General features: G+C 39.8%; 1 protein-coding gene across 7 annotated transcripts in view; it reads left to right on the top strand.

Annotated features, from left to right (window-relative positions):
- The window catches only part of rasal2 (RAS protein activator like 2), a 448,324-nt gene that overhangs the window by 376,767 nt on the left and 56,017 nt on the right, over nt 1–15,540 (top strand). For all 7 annotated transcript variants that reach the window (XM_059984861.1, XM_059984864.1, XM_059984862.1 and 4 more), the window contains 2 exons: nt 4,144–4,242; nt 8,986–9,540. In XM_059984861.1, the coding sequence (XP_059840844.1) occupies nt 4,144–4,242; nt 8,986–9,540 (654 nt within the window). The remainder of the gene's footprint in view (nt 1–4,143; nt 4,243–8,985; nt 9,541–15,540) is intronic.

The following is a 15,540-nucleotide window of genomic DNA, read 5'->3' as shown; positions in this document are numbered from 1 at the left end:
GTGATGGACAGACTGCAGCTAGAAAGATTAGCTCAAGGTCAAAATTTGTGCAATGGTTGTGTCATCAAAGGTTCATTGAGGACATCCAGTGGTTTGAAGGCAGATCCTCCTCATTCATGTGTGAATGAATAATGATGTTCAAAGGGACAGTGCATTTGTAATTTCACTTACTAAGACAGCATTTTATAATAAGAACTTTGAGATTTCTCCTTTTCAGTATTTTTACTGGATCTGCTTATTTTAATGTAATGTTGTTATCTTCTGGCAATACGTTCCGTCAATGCCCTTCTTAATAGGAAATTCTCTCTTCAGAAATAGCAGATTCACCATGGTAACAGAAGGCTGCAGGCAAAATTTCAGCCTAATTATAGCATGTGACTATTTCCTCAAATACCCCATGAGTAGTTCTGTGGACACCTCGGTTGCTAACTTCAGACAGCAAACATTATTTGAATTTGGATCCTAGCACTGACCTCCCATTGCTGGTAAAGGAAATGCCAATGTGCCTCCACTGGCACAGAAATGACTCCTTAACCACAAAGGATATGGTTTCCCTGGTGCTGCTGCTCTAATGCTACCTCTGGGTTAAACAGATACCACTCAATGTTATAGGATATCCTTTTGTCCTGCCAGAAAGGAGTTTCAGACACTTAGCTATGAGATGTAAATGGTATTTGAATTTTCCCGACATTGGAGAATGTGAGTGGTGTAGAGCTCCAGTAGTTTTTATTGTACTTTGGCACACTGTGGCAAAGATTAGTGGTTTGAACAAAAGCTTTTTGCAAGTAATAAGTGTATAATTCCCAGAAAGATCGTCCTGCATTGATCTTCCTTGTGAAGGGATGGAGTCAAATGCTGTCAGTCTTATTTGTATTCCTTTGGCTTTGGTGCTACTGTGCTGTTTTGTCAGCCTGATAAATTCTTCCTTCTTGACTGGGTTACAGCAAAGTGCAAGTGTAACTGAAACATCCACTCTTCTGAGGGATACTTACACAATTTATATGAAACAGTTTTACCTGAGTACACAATACATGACTTTAGCATTCCTGTAAAACCATGAAATGTCTTCAAGCTGGCTTTCAAGATCCATGATCCAATGGTGCACCCAAATGTTTGATATCAGCATTGAATTGGTATTGTTTCCAGTGCTTCATTACATAAGACTATAAGACACAGGAACAGAATTAGGCCATTCAGCCCATTTGAGTCTGTTCAGCCATTCCGTCATGGCTGATCCCGGATCCCACTCAACCCCATACACCTGCTTTCTTGCCATTTTGTTTGACGCCCTGACCAATCAGGAAGTTATCAACTCCCACTTTAAATATACCCACGGACTTGGCCTCCAATACAGTTTGTGGCAGATCCCACAGATTCACTACTCTCTGGCTAAAAAAATTCCTCCTTACTCTGTTCTAAAAGGTTGCTCCTCAATTATGAGGCAGTTTTCACCATAGGAAACATCCTCTCCACATCCACCTTATCTTGTCCTTTCAACATTTGGTAGATTTCAATGAGATCCCATGCCCTTGCATTCTTCTAAATTCCAGTGAGTACAGGCCCAAGGCTGCCAAATGCTCTTCATATGTTAAGGCCTTCGTTCCCGGAATCATCCTGGTTAACCTCCTCTGGATTCTCTCCAATGACAACACATCCTTTCTGAGATAAGGGGCCCAAAACTGTTGACAGTATTCCGTGCAGCCTGACTAGTGTCTCATAAAGCCTCAGCATTATTTCCTTGCTTTTATATTCTATTCCCCTTGAAATAAAAATGCCTACATTGAACTTGCCTTCCTTACCGTAGACTCAACCTGTAAATTAACTTTCTGGGAGCCTTGCATGAAGACTCCCAAGTCCCACTGCACCCCTGATGTTTGAATCTTCTCCCCATTTAGTTAATAGCCTGCACTGTTGTTCCTTTTACCAAAATGCATTATCGTACATTTCCAAACAATGTATTCCATCTGCCACTTTTTTGACCATTCTTTCAATTTGTCTCTCCCGCTGCAATCGCATTGCTTCTTCAGCACTACCTACCCTTCCACCTATCTTTGATGGCTACAAAGCCATCATTTCCATTATCTAAATCATTGACAATGTGAAAAGTAGTGGTCCCAATACTGACCCTTGAGGAACACCATGAGTCACCAGCAGCCAACCAGAAAAGGCCTCCTTTATTCCCACTACTGTTTCCTGCCTGTCAGCCATTTCTCTATCCATGTCAGTATCTTTCTGGTAATGCCATAGGATCTTATTTTGTTAAACAGCCTCATGTGTGACATCTTATCAAATGCCTTCTGACAATCTAAGTAAATGATACCCACTACCTCTCCTTTGTCCACCCTGCTTGTTACTTACTCAAAGAACTCTAACAAATTTGTCAAGCAACATTTCCCTTTACAAAAAACATACTGACTTTGACTTATTTTAACATTAGTCTCCAAGTACACTGAAATCTCAGCTTTAATAATAGATTCCAACATTTTCACAGCCACTGAGGTTAGGCTAATTGGCCTATAATTTCTTTTCTTTTGTCTTCCTCCCTTCTTAAAGACAGGAGTGACATTTGTAATTTTCCAGTCCTCCGGGAGCATGCTAGAATCAACTGATTCTTGAAAGATCATGACTGATGCATCCGTTATCTCTTCTCAACCTCTCTCTGGACTCTGGGATATAGTCCATCTGGTCCAGATGACCTATCTACCTTTCAGTTTGCCTAGCACTTTTTCCTTTGTAATAACAATGCACTCATTCCTCCTCCCCTACATTCATGGATCTCTGACACACTGCTAGTGTCTTCCACAGTCAGACTGATGCAAAGTACCCATTAAGTTCATCTGCATTTCTTTGTCCCCCGTTACTTCCTCACCAGCATCATTTTCCAGTGGTCCAGTACCAACTCTCACCTCCCTTTTACTCTTTATATTACTGAGAAGACTTTTAGTATCCTGCTTTATAGTATTGGTTAGTTTGCCCTCATATTTCATCTGTTCCCTTCATACTTTTTTTGTTGCATTTTGTTGGATTTTAAAAACTTTTCAATCATCCAACTTCCCACTCTCTTTTGCTACTTTATATGCCCATTCCTTGGCTTTCATGCTGTCCTTAACTCCCCTTGTTAGCCATGCCATTGCCTAGCCCTGCCATTTGAGAAAAACTTCTTCTGTGGGACATATCTATCCTGCACCTTGTGAACTACTCCCAGAAACTTCAGCCATCTCTTCTCTGTCGTCATCCCCATCAGTATCCTCCTCCAATCCACCTGGGAAAGCTCCTCTCTCATGCCTCTGTAATTCCCTTTATTCTATTGTGATACTAATACGTGTGACTTATGCTTCTCCCTCTCGAATTGTAAAATGAATTCAATCATATTATGATCACTGCCTCCTAAGGGGTCCTTCACATTAAGCTCAATAATAAGATCTGGGCTATTACACAACACCCAATCTAAGATGGCCTTTCCCCATGTAAGCTCATGCACAAGCTGCTTTAAAAAGCCATCACATAAGAATTCAACAAATTCCCTCTCTTGCAATCAAATACCAACCTGATTTTCCCAGCCCCTTTGCTTATTGAAGTCCCCCATTGCAATTTTGTCATTACCCTTATTACATGTCTTTTCCAGCTCCCTTTGCAATCTTAACCCCACATCTTGGCTACTATTTGAAGATCTATATATGATTTCATAATGGTTTTTTCATCCTTGTAGTTTCTTAACTTCACACACAAAGATTTAACATTATCTGACTGTATGTCACCTCTTTCTAAAGATGTAATTCCATCTCTTACCAACAGAGCCACACCACTGCCTATGCCTTCCTGTCTGTCCTTTTGATACGAGGTATATTCTTTGATGCTAAGCTCCCAACTATGACCTCCTTTCAGCTATGACTCAGTGATACCCAAAACGTCATACCGACCAATCTCTAACTGTGCCACGAATTCGTCCACCTTATTCCAAATACTACGCTCATTTAAATACAGCATCTTCAGTCCTGCGTTCTTCACTCTTTTGAATTTTGTCTCTGTGGTACAATTTAATTCTTTGCTCTGTCTTTAATACTTAAAGTAGCAGCACTGGCTTGGTTTTCATCTTGCACTTGTAGCATGCCCAGGCATAACCTGACATATTTTGTGTTGCAGGTATCATACACAGGAGGAAGTAAGTGCTTTAGCTGCTCATCTGTGGCAGAGAGAGATAAGTGGATGGAGAACCTTCGGAGAACTGTGCAACCAAACAAGGTAGTATGTTTTAGTAAAAATGTATTACTAAATGTATTAAAGTTGTTTGTTATACTTTTAAAGTAAAGAAGTTTGGTGACTGGATTATCAAATCTAGCTGTTAAAAATGTGCACTTTATGCAATCCAATAGACAGTATTAAGATTATTACTAAGAGCAAGTGAATGTCAGGGCAGTTTGCTTTTATCTAGTCTTGTTATCTGTAAGTGACAATGACATGCTTTTAAATCATTCTGCATTAATGAGGAACTAGCTCCGAGGGTGGGCTGGATATCCTGCAAAGCTGTGATCACTTCTTAAACCAAGGGATCCCTTGACCCTTCATCAAGGGTCTCTCAGGAAAAAGAAACCAAGAGTTATTGAGGTAATTAATACTGTACGTAGGTAGTACAGTGGCGAAGCAGTTAATGTAATGCTATGACAGCACCAGTGATCCAGGTTCAATACCACTGCTGTCTGTAAGGAGCTTGCATGTTATCCCTGTGACCTTCGGGTGCTCCTTGTTTTCTCCCCCATTCCAAAAACATACAGGTTAGAGTTGGTCAATTGTGGGCATGCTGTGCTGGTGTGGAATAATGGCGACGCTTGCAGTCTACTCCCAGCACATCCTCAGTCAGTGTTGGTCATTGACGCAAACAGCACATTTCACTGTATGTTTCAATGTTTGGATGTATATGTGATACGTAAAGCTACATTTTAATCTTTTACTCCAGGAATTGCTCAAATCAGATCAATGTCATGATTTTATTGAGCAGCACATGAGTAATCTACTTGTTTACACACTCATCAGTGCCCAGTAGCTCACCTCTGAAGTTTGTTCCTTGAAGCACACGTGCTGCAGGGTGCTTTGCATATGTGTGCCATTCATCTTAACTTAGCAATGGGATAAGAGATCCCAACGCTCATTTCAATGTTCAAAGTATATTTGTTATCAAAGTACATATATGTCACATTTTAGTCACTATCCACTACCCTGAGATTTATTTTCTATTCTTGTCCTCAAGCAAGCTGACCATTCCAAAACTATTATTTGAATTAAACTTTGCGCCAAGTGTTCGTCTTGTGCTTTATTTCAGCTTCCCAGATTTTCAATCTGTTTCCTGCAGCATATAACATGCGTTTTTCTCAGATTCAGTATCTTTTTGGCCTGCAATGACACAATATCTTACAAAACTTAACATGCAAGAGGATGTTTTGTATTTCAGAGGTTTGAGGATATGACATTTTCAATTGATAGCATCAATGGGTGATTGCTACTCTAAAGAAGAGATCAGATGTTGCAGAGTAGAGGAGCGGACCTATTAAAGTGGCCACAGGAGTGGAACCCGATGTGGTCTTTTGCTGCTGCAGCCCATCCACTTCAGTGTTCGATGTGTTGTACTTCAGAGATGCTCGCCTACACACTATTGTTGTGGCACATGGTTATTTAAGTTAATCTCACCTTTTGTCATCTTGAACCAGTCTGGTAATTCTCCTCAAGGTGTTTTCACCCACAGAACTGCCACTCACTGGGTGTTTTGGTGGGGGGGGGGGGGTGCGGTTTTGCACCAATTTTTGTAAACTCTAAATTTTTGAGAAACTCAAACCACTCCATTGTGAACCAACAATCATTCTACTGTCCAAGTCAGTTAGATCACATTTCTTCCCCATTCTGATGTTTGCTTGACCATGTCTGCATACTTTTATGCATTGAGTTGCTGCCACGTGATTGGCTGATTTAAATATTTGTATTAATGAGCAGGTGTACAGATGTACCTAATAAAGTGGCCACTGAGTGTAGATGCGTGTTCATCCAGCATTTACTATTTCCTGACACTGGTGTCCAGTCAAATTGGATGTGTTTTTCAATTGAGTCAGTACATTGCATATAAAGTAATAAAGTAATGCTGACTCTAACCGTAAGTCACTTTGAATTATCACTTGAAACCAGCCCTAAACCTCATCGATTCATTGGGTCAGTTTTATTCTGTACTGCAGTTAGGTAATAAGGCTTATCTCATCTTGTTTTTGGATTCATATTACAATAAGGGTGCTGTAAAAGACTTCTGAGTAATGTTACTAACATCGTTCATCATGTGTAATGGACAGTGCTGTCATACTTAGCAAATCTTGGCAGATTCAGTGTTCTCAAGGATGTTAATGCTATGCTGATCTGGACAGAAATAAGCATTTGGAAGGGCCATTATTATTGAACTGCAATGCTCATAACTTCAATTAACCACATTTACAAAGTTCTGTGTGTATTCTTCATGATGTGAAAGATGCAGAATGTAATTATGTGCATGCTCATAAGGTCTGAACAATCAGGTCAGTCTTGCTGATTTAATCTGCAACTTTCTGCTCCTAACAGTAATGCTGTTATTCACCTCTCAGCCTTATATAATGCTGTTAGGACTCTGCCTTCTGTCTCCAAGGACTGTAAAACCTGGAAACGGTGGGTGCACTCCAATTTTGACAGTGTTCATATCCGTGTCTGACTCTGTGCTTTTATATTTGTGCGCAGTTCACCGTCACATTCTGTTCTTCTTTCAGGTCTTTTCATTGCTGCTTGCCAGCAGCTCAAATGCTGGTGTGCTCTTCAGATAAATAATAATATGATGTACAGCTTTTGTGGTGTTGTGGGACTGCATGAGGCAAGCATTGCTTTCACATGAGCAGGGCTTTTCCAAAACTGCAGCACATTACAGTGTGCTCACCCGTGTGTACATGACATCGCTCTATCCACAACCTTGTTCGTACTGTCAGTCTTGTGAGTAAACTGAATCGGCCCATAAGTCACTCACGTGGCAATGTATGTGAACTATTCACCCAGTGCAATGTTTCATTCAATTTACCACTTGAAGGAATAGTCCTCCCTGCATTAGCCAGCTGCTTTCAAGTGCACCTGCTGCAAACTTCCACCTAATCAGAATTTGTGTCAATATTATCAATGGGGTGTGCTCAACCTGGTCTGGTTGCATTCTGGGATTGATCACGTATCTTCTCGCGCGTGTGTACTTGGTACTTTCTTGATCACATTTTTCTGTTTTCCATTAGTGTTGATTGATTGCTACACTCTTCCACCTGTGACTATTAATTTTCCTCCATTTCCATCTGCAGCTTTTTATGTTATCTTTAAGTGTATATTAATTTATGCATAGGATGCTTTCGGTACACAGATCATCATATCTTTAAATGTTCTCCTTTGCATTGATATTCTTTTTGAAAGCAGGCTAAATTACAGATTGTATTAATAACATGAGGATGAATGTTTTTTCCTGCTTTCTGTTTTACTTCATGAAAAATAATAATTTGTCATGATTATAGTTTGAGCATTTCAGAAGTATTTTGGAAATATAACAAAACATAACACCAAGGAAAATCACACAAGAAGTTTTGATTATGGGGTTTACTGGTGCTCTGTGTTATATATTTTCAAATATTCTATTCTCAATTGGACATCCTTGAAGCAATGGTAAATTACTTTTGCAAGTGCAAAATCCTTGACTCAACCTCTCAGATCAATTATATGGGCATACCAAAGAGGGCCGGTGACTGTGCTCAGGAAAGTGTCTAGGATTGACACTCATTCAGTTTGGTTTTGTCAAATTGTGCGTCTTCAGCTCAGTTTAGCTACAGCCCTACACCTGCTACTGTATCACAGCATCTGTGGAGGGAAATCGGTTTCTCCTCATCATATGCTGGAAGGCTACTAGTCAACCACACGGTGCAGTAGCTCAAACTCCATGGCTTATAAAGATACCTATGCTCATCTCTCATCGGAAGATTTTTATTTAAAACTATCTGTAAAATTAGAATTTTAATCAGTTAATGATTCAGACAACAGAGCATCAAGTGGACCCTTATTAAAAGTGCATTTTGACCATTGGAAGTACCCAAAAATTCATGCTGTTAATCCCCAGTTGTCACTTCTCAAGAATTTTTATCAGAAGACAACTTGATTTGATAATGCCAGATAAGCCGTAAACAGTACTGGTAAAGTTAATCATTACTTTTTTACAAATTTACCAGAAGTTTGGATGAGTACATGATAGGAAAGTTTCAGAGGGATTTGGGCAAACTGTGGGCTTACTTAGGTGGGTGCCTTGGTCAGAATGGACGAGTTGTGCCAAAGGGCTGTTTCTCTGCTGTATGACACTGTAATTCTGTGAGGAGAGGTCTGTATGACACAGTAATTCTGTGAGGAGAAGTTGACAAGATGGTCTTCTTTGAAGGTCAGTTTCCAGCTCTATTATTGGGAATTATTGTTATTGTCACTGTTTACTCTTTAACTTATGCTGCAAATGCACCTTGTTAATTTATTTGTGGTAATATTACCTTATGTGTTGCGTGCGTAAGTTATATGTGCTATGTTGTGCACTTTGGTCTGGAGGAATGTTGTTTCGTTTGGTGATACACATGTGAATGAATGAATCACAATAAACTTAGCTTCAATTTGGAATTGACTTGAAAAGCCTTCAAACAAGTCCTAGTCTATCACGTATTATAAAAACATATTATTAGGAAATTAGAGGGGAATGTAAATCATGCTGGGATCAAATATCCAGCCTTTCAGTTCTACCGATCATCATCATCATCATCATCATCATCATCATTATCATCATCATCATCATCATCATTATCAATTACAAAAAACGGCATGCTTTGAACTCAGTAACCTGGATAGGTTTTTTGTGCATATGAAAATAATCAAGAAATGATTGGACTAAGAAATATTGATAGATGCATTGCTTTATGTTTGCAGGACAACTGTCGCCGTGCAGAAAATATACTCCGGCTCTGGATTATTGAAGCAAAAGATTTAGCCCCTAAAAAGAGGTACTTCTGTGAACTGTGCCTGGATGACACACTTTATGCACGAACTACCAGTAAAATGAAAACAGATAACCTTTTTTGGGGTGAGCACTTTGAATTTTACACTTTGCCAATGGTCAGGAATATTACTGTGCATATTTACAAGGATATGGACAAGAAGAAAAAGAAAGATAAGAATAATTATGTGGGATTAATCAATATTCCAATCACTAGTGTCACTGGACGACAATTCATAGAGAAATGGTACCCTGTCAGCACACCAAACTCAAACAAGGGCAAAGGAGGAAGCCCTTGTATCCGCATTAAATGCCGCTATCAGACAATTGCCATTCTGCCTATGGAACTATATAAGGAGTTTGCAGAGTTTGTCACCAATAACTACACCATGTTGTGCTCTGTTCTGGAGCCAGTTATCAGTGTGAAGAACAAAGAAGAGATGGCCTGTGCACTTGTTCATATCCTGCAAAGTACTGGTCGTGCAAAGGTAGGCAAAACAATTACTACTGTAGCATTTGGACTGCCTTCTATCTCTTGTTGTGATAATAAGCTGAACCAGATAAAAATATTGACACATTATCAGCAAATTTAAACAATGAAATTGTTCTGTGTTTTTTTTTCAACATTTCAACTGTTTATTTCAGTCAATTTAAACTGCTGGGTCTTTCAGCGGAATCTTGTTCTATTCAAGCCCCATGAAGTAATTGATATTTTCTAGGTGGCTGCTAATTTGTCTGCATATTTGTCAATTGAAGCTCTTAAGTTTGGATGTTAAAAACCAGTAGAGTCATGGATTTTCCTGAGAGATGAATACATTGGTACAAATTTAGCTGATCTCCTGCAACTTCTTTCAGCTGATGGCACTTTTTTTATTTGGTTTAGAACTCAGATGCAGTGAGACAACACAATGTGAAAACATATTGGCCTTCTACCATGATACCAGGCAAGGAAACAAACCATTCAGTGATTGCCGCCCAGTCAGCTGATGGTAACTGTTGAGGCTCATTGATGAAGGATAGCTGGGGAGAATGGGGAAAATTCTTACACCATCTCCAGTTTGCTCTTCTGGGATTAAATTGGAACCATTTCACTGGGATTTCCACTGAGAACCCACATGCATTCAAATCTTTATCAGTCTTCCTAAAGCAGAAAATATTCTATCATTCTATGTCTTTCCAGATAGTAATTCTCACATTTCTTGCTGTTGAACACGACATAATTTAGCTTAAATTATTAAATATAATATTTGATGTGGCTTGAATCCATTATAGCTTAACCTTTTTATCAATGCTATTTTTGATCGACCAGTAAAATACATTCATTGATATTACCTATATCTATTGCAGCAGTGTGTAAATCACAGATCTTGCAATGTCAAGCCTTTATCAAAATGGGCTGAATTGTCCACCCTGTCAGTTGTGTACATCCTGTTTCCCTCTCTTACCTCATCTCCATACCTGCCCATCACCTCCCTCAGGTGCCCCTCCCCCTTCCGTTTCTTACATGGTCTTCTATCCTCTTCTGTCAGATTGTCCCTTCTCCAGTCCTGTATTTCTTTCACCAATCAACTTCCCAGCTCTTTACTTCACCCCCTTCTCTCCTCCAAATTTGAACTGTAACCTGCCACTTTGTAGTTCTTCCTCCTCTCCCCACACCTTATCCAGTCCTGAAGAAGGGTCTCTGCCCGAAACATCAACTGTTTATTCTTTTCCATAGATATGGCCTGACCTGCTGAGTTCCTCCAGCACTTTGTGTGTTTTACTTTGGGTTTCCAGCATCTGCAGATTTTCTTGTAGCTGTGTACATCATTGGCATTCCTGCTTCCTGGGTCTTTGAACTTCTCATCTCTGGGCTTTTGCAAATTGTTGTCATCAAATGAAAATAAATACTGCTTCTCTGCAGCTGTGTCTTGTCTATAGTTCAGTCACAGTCCTCTGAAGCTTAAACATTTGAAATAATTCCCACTGTGGCAATTTAGTCTGTTTTTGTTTTATGTTCTCTTTTTTATATTGGAGTGGTTTATTGTTTATTTGTTTCTTGGGATACATCACTAAGGCTGAGATTTCCAATATATTCTTGTTCAGTTTTAAATCTCTTCTGTTTCTCTCTCCACTTGTGGGAGAAAGGCATGCCAATCATTCACAATTGTTGCTACTGCTGTCTGCTGGAGAAAATTCTCATGAAAGCTCAGAAGATAAAGAACCTTTGCTAGAATAAGGTCACAGCTACTGTGTTTGTCATTATATTGAATGAGCAATTACAATGGAAACTTTGTTGCAGCTCGTGTTGCAGAGCTGTGCCCCAGGTCAGATAACTGTCAGGAAGCAATAATAGACCATGTGAACTTGGGCTATATCTCTGATTATTTAATAACCTTTGCAAGAGCAACCTTCTGAGTTGCCGCATTGGCTCAGTGGGTTAATGATATTCTGTCTGCTAAACAGTCCTGAGACCTGGGGGCTGATCTACACTCTGGAATGTTGTACTGATGCTCTTTCAGGTGAAATGGTATAGCAAGGCCCCTTCTACCACAAATATGGATGTAAAAGGTACCATGTCACAGTTTACAAGACCAGGGAATACCCACTCCCCTACTGCAGCTAATATTTATCCCTCAACATCATAAAAACAAGTTATCTGATCATTTTCAGATTAATTTATTTGCCACATCTATGTCAAACTATACAGTGAAATGTGTCATTTGCCTTAACAACCAACATTCAGGCGCCAGCATAGTATGCTCACACTGTTTAGCAGAACACAACACAACACAACAGCAAACAAGCCCCTTTCCTCTCTTCCACCCACACACCCCTCCAAACCCAGGACAGACCGCTGAGCTTCCAGCAGAGTTGGGGACAGTGGCCCTCCATCTTTCCCCAGAGCACTTCACATTGATGTTCACGAGGTGTGCTAAAACTGGCTTTTGCATTTCTCATATCACAGTGTTATGACACTTCAACGAAGATACTCTTTTAGATCTGAAATGCTTTCAAATTTTTTAGGATTGTGATAGGTACTATAAATATGTAAGTTCAGTATTGATGGAACATTGCTGGAGAATCCTAAGTTTGGCTTTTGTCTCTGAGTGTGACAGTGAATGAAAGAGATGTTAAATGATTAGCTGGAATGTTGTTTTTGGCTGTTTATAAAATTTAATCTTCATACCTCCCCTTGAAAACAATTTACAGGCTTTTAAAACCAAGGTACTCTTGTTTGCTGGTGTTATAACAGAAAACAGCATCCTGAAGAAGACTGTTGGCCCGAAACATTGACTGTTTATTCATTTCCGTAGATCCTGACCTGTTGAGTTCCTCCAGCATTTTATGTGCTTACTTTGGATTTCCAGCATCTGCAAAATCTCTTGTGTTTATAAAACAGAGTAATTTTATGTTTCCCTAAAATTTCACACACATGTTTCAATGTTTGCTTTATTGTGTGTTGAAAAGGATGAGATATGAGGGGAGGGGGAATAATTTGCCAATTGAAAACTGCTTGGCTTAGAGATATTGTCTTTGTCAGTTCACTAATTGTGGCACACTGATTTCGCTGAAACATTATTGTCTGAAATTACAGCATCTCAGAGTTGCATATGGTGGCATCTATGTGCCTTGATAATAAATCTACTTTGAACTTTGAACAAAATTACTGCATTTTCTGCAAATCGGCAGAAAAAATGCTTCTTTTCTTGAATTGTAGAACCTTTAAGATGGAACTGTTGGAAAATGTGCTGTTTCTTTTTCCTAAAATTCTGTGCACTGTACTTGACAGGGCTTTTGATTTGACCATTCCATTTCATTCACTTTGGATTCTCACCCATTTCTTTGTGAGATTACTCCTGAATCTGCCTTTTGGCAAACCAGAAATTCAATGAGTTGTCATCTGCCATTTCCAACATTCAACTTCACAGCCTCCTCAGACGTATCTCTCACTCTCCTTTCTGCATTCATAAAGAAACATTCCCTTCCCGACGCATCTTGCTTCCCAGCCACATAAGATACAGTACTTGTTCTTTTGCGTCCTTCTGTTCCCACTAACCAAACATCTTTTACGGTAAAACAACAAAATACTTCTGCAGTGATAAAATGTTTTGAGAGGTTGGTCATAACTAGACTGAATTCCTGCCTCAGCAAGGACCTGGACCCATTGCAATTTGTCTATCACCACAATAGGTCAACAGCAGATGCAATCTCAAGGGCTCTTCACATGGCTTTAGACCACCTGGACAACACTACAGCTCAGCATTTAACATCATCATTCCCACAATCCTGATTGAGAAGTTGCAGAACCTGGGCCTCTGTACCTCCTTCTGCAATTGGACCTTGACTTCCTCATCGGAAGACCACAGTCTCTGCGGGTTGGTGATAACATCTCCTCCTCGCTCACGATCAATACTGGTGCATCTTGGGTGTGTGCTTAGCCCACTGCTCTACTCTCTATATACCATGACTATGTGGTTAGGCATAGCTCAAATACCGTCTATAAATTGCTGATGATACAACCATTGCTGGTAGAATTTCAGATGGTGATGAGAGGGCATACAGGAGTAAGATATGCCAACTAGTAGAGTGGTGTTGCAGCAACAACCTGGCACTCAACGTCAATAAGCCAAAAGAGCTGATTGTGGACTTCAAGAAGGGTAAGACGAAGGAACACATACCAATCCTCATAGAGGGATCAGAAGTGGAGAGAGTGAGCAGTTTCAAGTTCCTTGGTGTCAGGATCTCTGAGGATCTAACCTGGTCCCAATATATCGATGTAGTTATAAAGAAGGCAAGACAGCAGCTATACTTTATTAGGAGTTTGAAGAGATTTGGTATGTCAACAAGTACATGCAAAAACTTCTGTAGGTGTAACGTGGAGAGCATTCTGACAGGCTACATCACTGTCAGGTATGGGGTGGGGGGGCTATGTACAGGACTGAAAGAGGCTACAGAGGTTTGTAAATCTAGTCAGCTCCATCTTGGGTAGCGTACAAAGTACCCAGGACATCTTCAAGGAGCAGTGTCTCAGAAAGGCCGCTTCCATTATTAAGGACCTCCAGCACCCAGGGCATGCTCTTTGCTCACTGATACTATCACGTAGGAGGTACAGAAGCCTGAAGGCACACATTCAGTGATTCTGGAACAGCTTCTTCCCCTCTACCATCCGATTCCTAAATGGACATTGAACCCTTGAACACATTTCAACAATGTCAACAAATTTCATGACTCATGCCAGTGATAATAAACCTGATTCTGATTCTGTGTTCAAATATGTATACAGTAGTTTCTTGTTGAAATTGTTACCAACCGAAGATTTGGTGATAACTTTGGAGGATCTTCCCTCAACTATCAGCCCTTACCTTCTCTCTCTTGATTTATCATTTAACTCTCATCCAATCATCCGTCATCTTTTTATTTAATTTCCCCTCTGATCTCTCCAATCACATATTTCCCTTCTGTTTCTGCACTTAAAACATGTTCACCTCCAATTTATTCCAATCCTGATAATCATCAATCCAAACTGAATTTTGTTTTTCTCTCCAGATGTTGCTGATGTGCTGAATGTTCTGTTTAAAAAAGATGTCAGGTGATTTGACACATATTGCTTTATAACCTCCTGCCAGTAGTGACCTTTTATGCTGTGGACTCACGTCATTTGGTGTTAATACAGATGCTCTGTCTCTTCGTCCTTTCCCTTGGTTTTTTTCCTACAAGTTTTTTACTGTGTCATGTTGCATTAATAATCTAATACCTTGTTGTGTTGTCTGAATAAAGATCATGCAAAAGGGAAAAATGTTTAAATCAGTCATAATGGTTTGAAGCAGTTAGCGAGTACAATGTTATAGATCTTTATTTTCTTGCTGGGATCAAGGTAATGGGAAATTGGGAGAATACTCAGAAGCTACTCCAGCGATTCCTGACAAACACAAATTATTGGTGTCATTTTGATTAGATTATCTTTAACTTTTCTCATGTTTGGGTGGTGTCCTTACCAAGTAATTTGGAACCCTTACCCAGATTCAGTGTTAGGAGATGCAAGATATCCAAAATAACCTGTTGATGAAGCTAATAATTGTCACAGTGCTGCAGCTGGTAGAGCTGCTGCCTCACTGTTCCAGTTCAGTCCTTACCTTGGTTCTGTGTATGTGTAGAATCTGCACATTCTCTCTATGTTTGCATGGATTTCTTCTGGTTTCCTCCACAAATGGGTTAATTCAGTGGTCCCCAACAATCGGGCCACCACTGGGTTAATTGACCACTGTAGATTACCTCTTGTGTGTAGATGTGTGGTAATCGGAGAAAATTGATAAGAATACAAGGAGAATTCAGTGGCTTAGAGTAAAACTGGTGTCAGTATGAGTGCCTGGTGGTCTGCTTTCTCTCAGTTAGTTGAAGGACCTATTTCCATGTGCACCATAAATGTGACTGTAACCGATGCAACTGAATGGTTTGCAAACTGATTCCTCTGAAGTATTACATTCAGATTTGCTTAAGTTCTCTCT

This window comes from Hypanus sabinus, chromosome 11, assembly GCF_030144855.1.
Source record: "Hypanus sabinus isolate sHypSab1 chromosome 11, sHypSab1.hap1, whole genome shotgun sequence".
NCBI classification, from domain to species: domain Eukaryota; kingdom Metazoa; phylum Chordata; class Chondrichthyes; order Myliobatiformes; family Dasyatidae; genus Hypanus; species Hypanus sabinus.
Note: the sequence above shows the minus strand (reverse complement) of the source record. Positions and strands in the feature narration are given on the sequence as shown.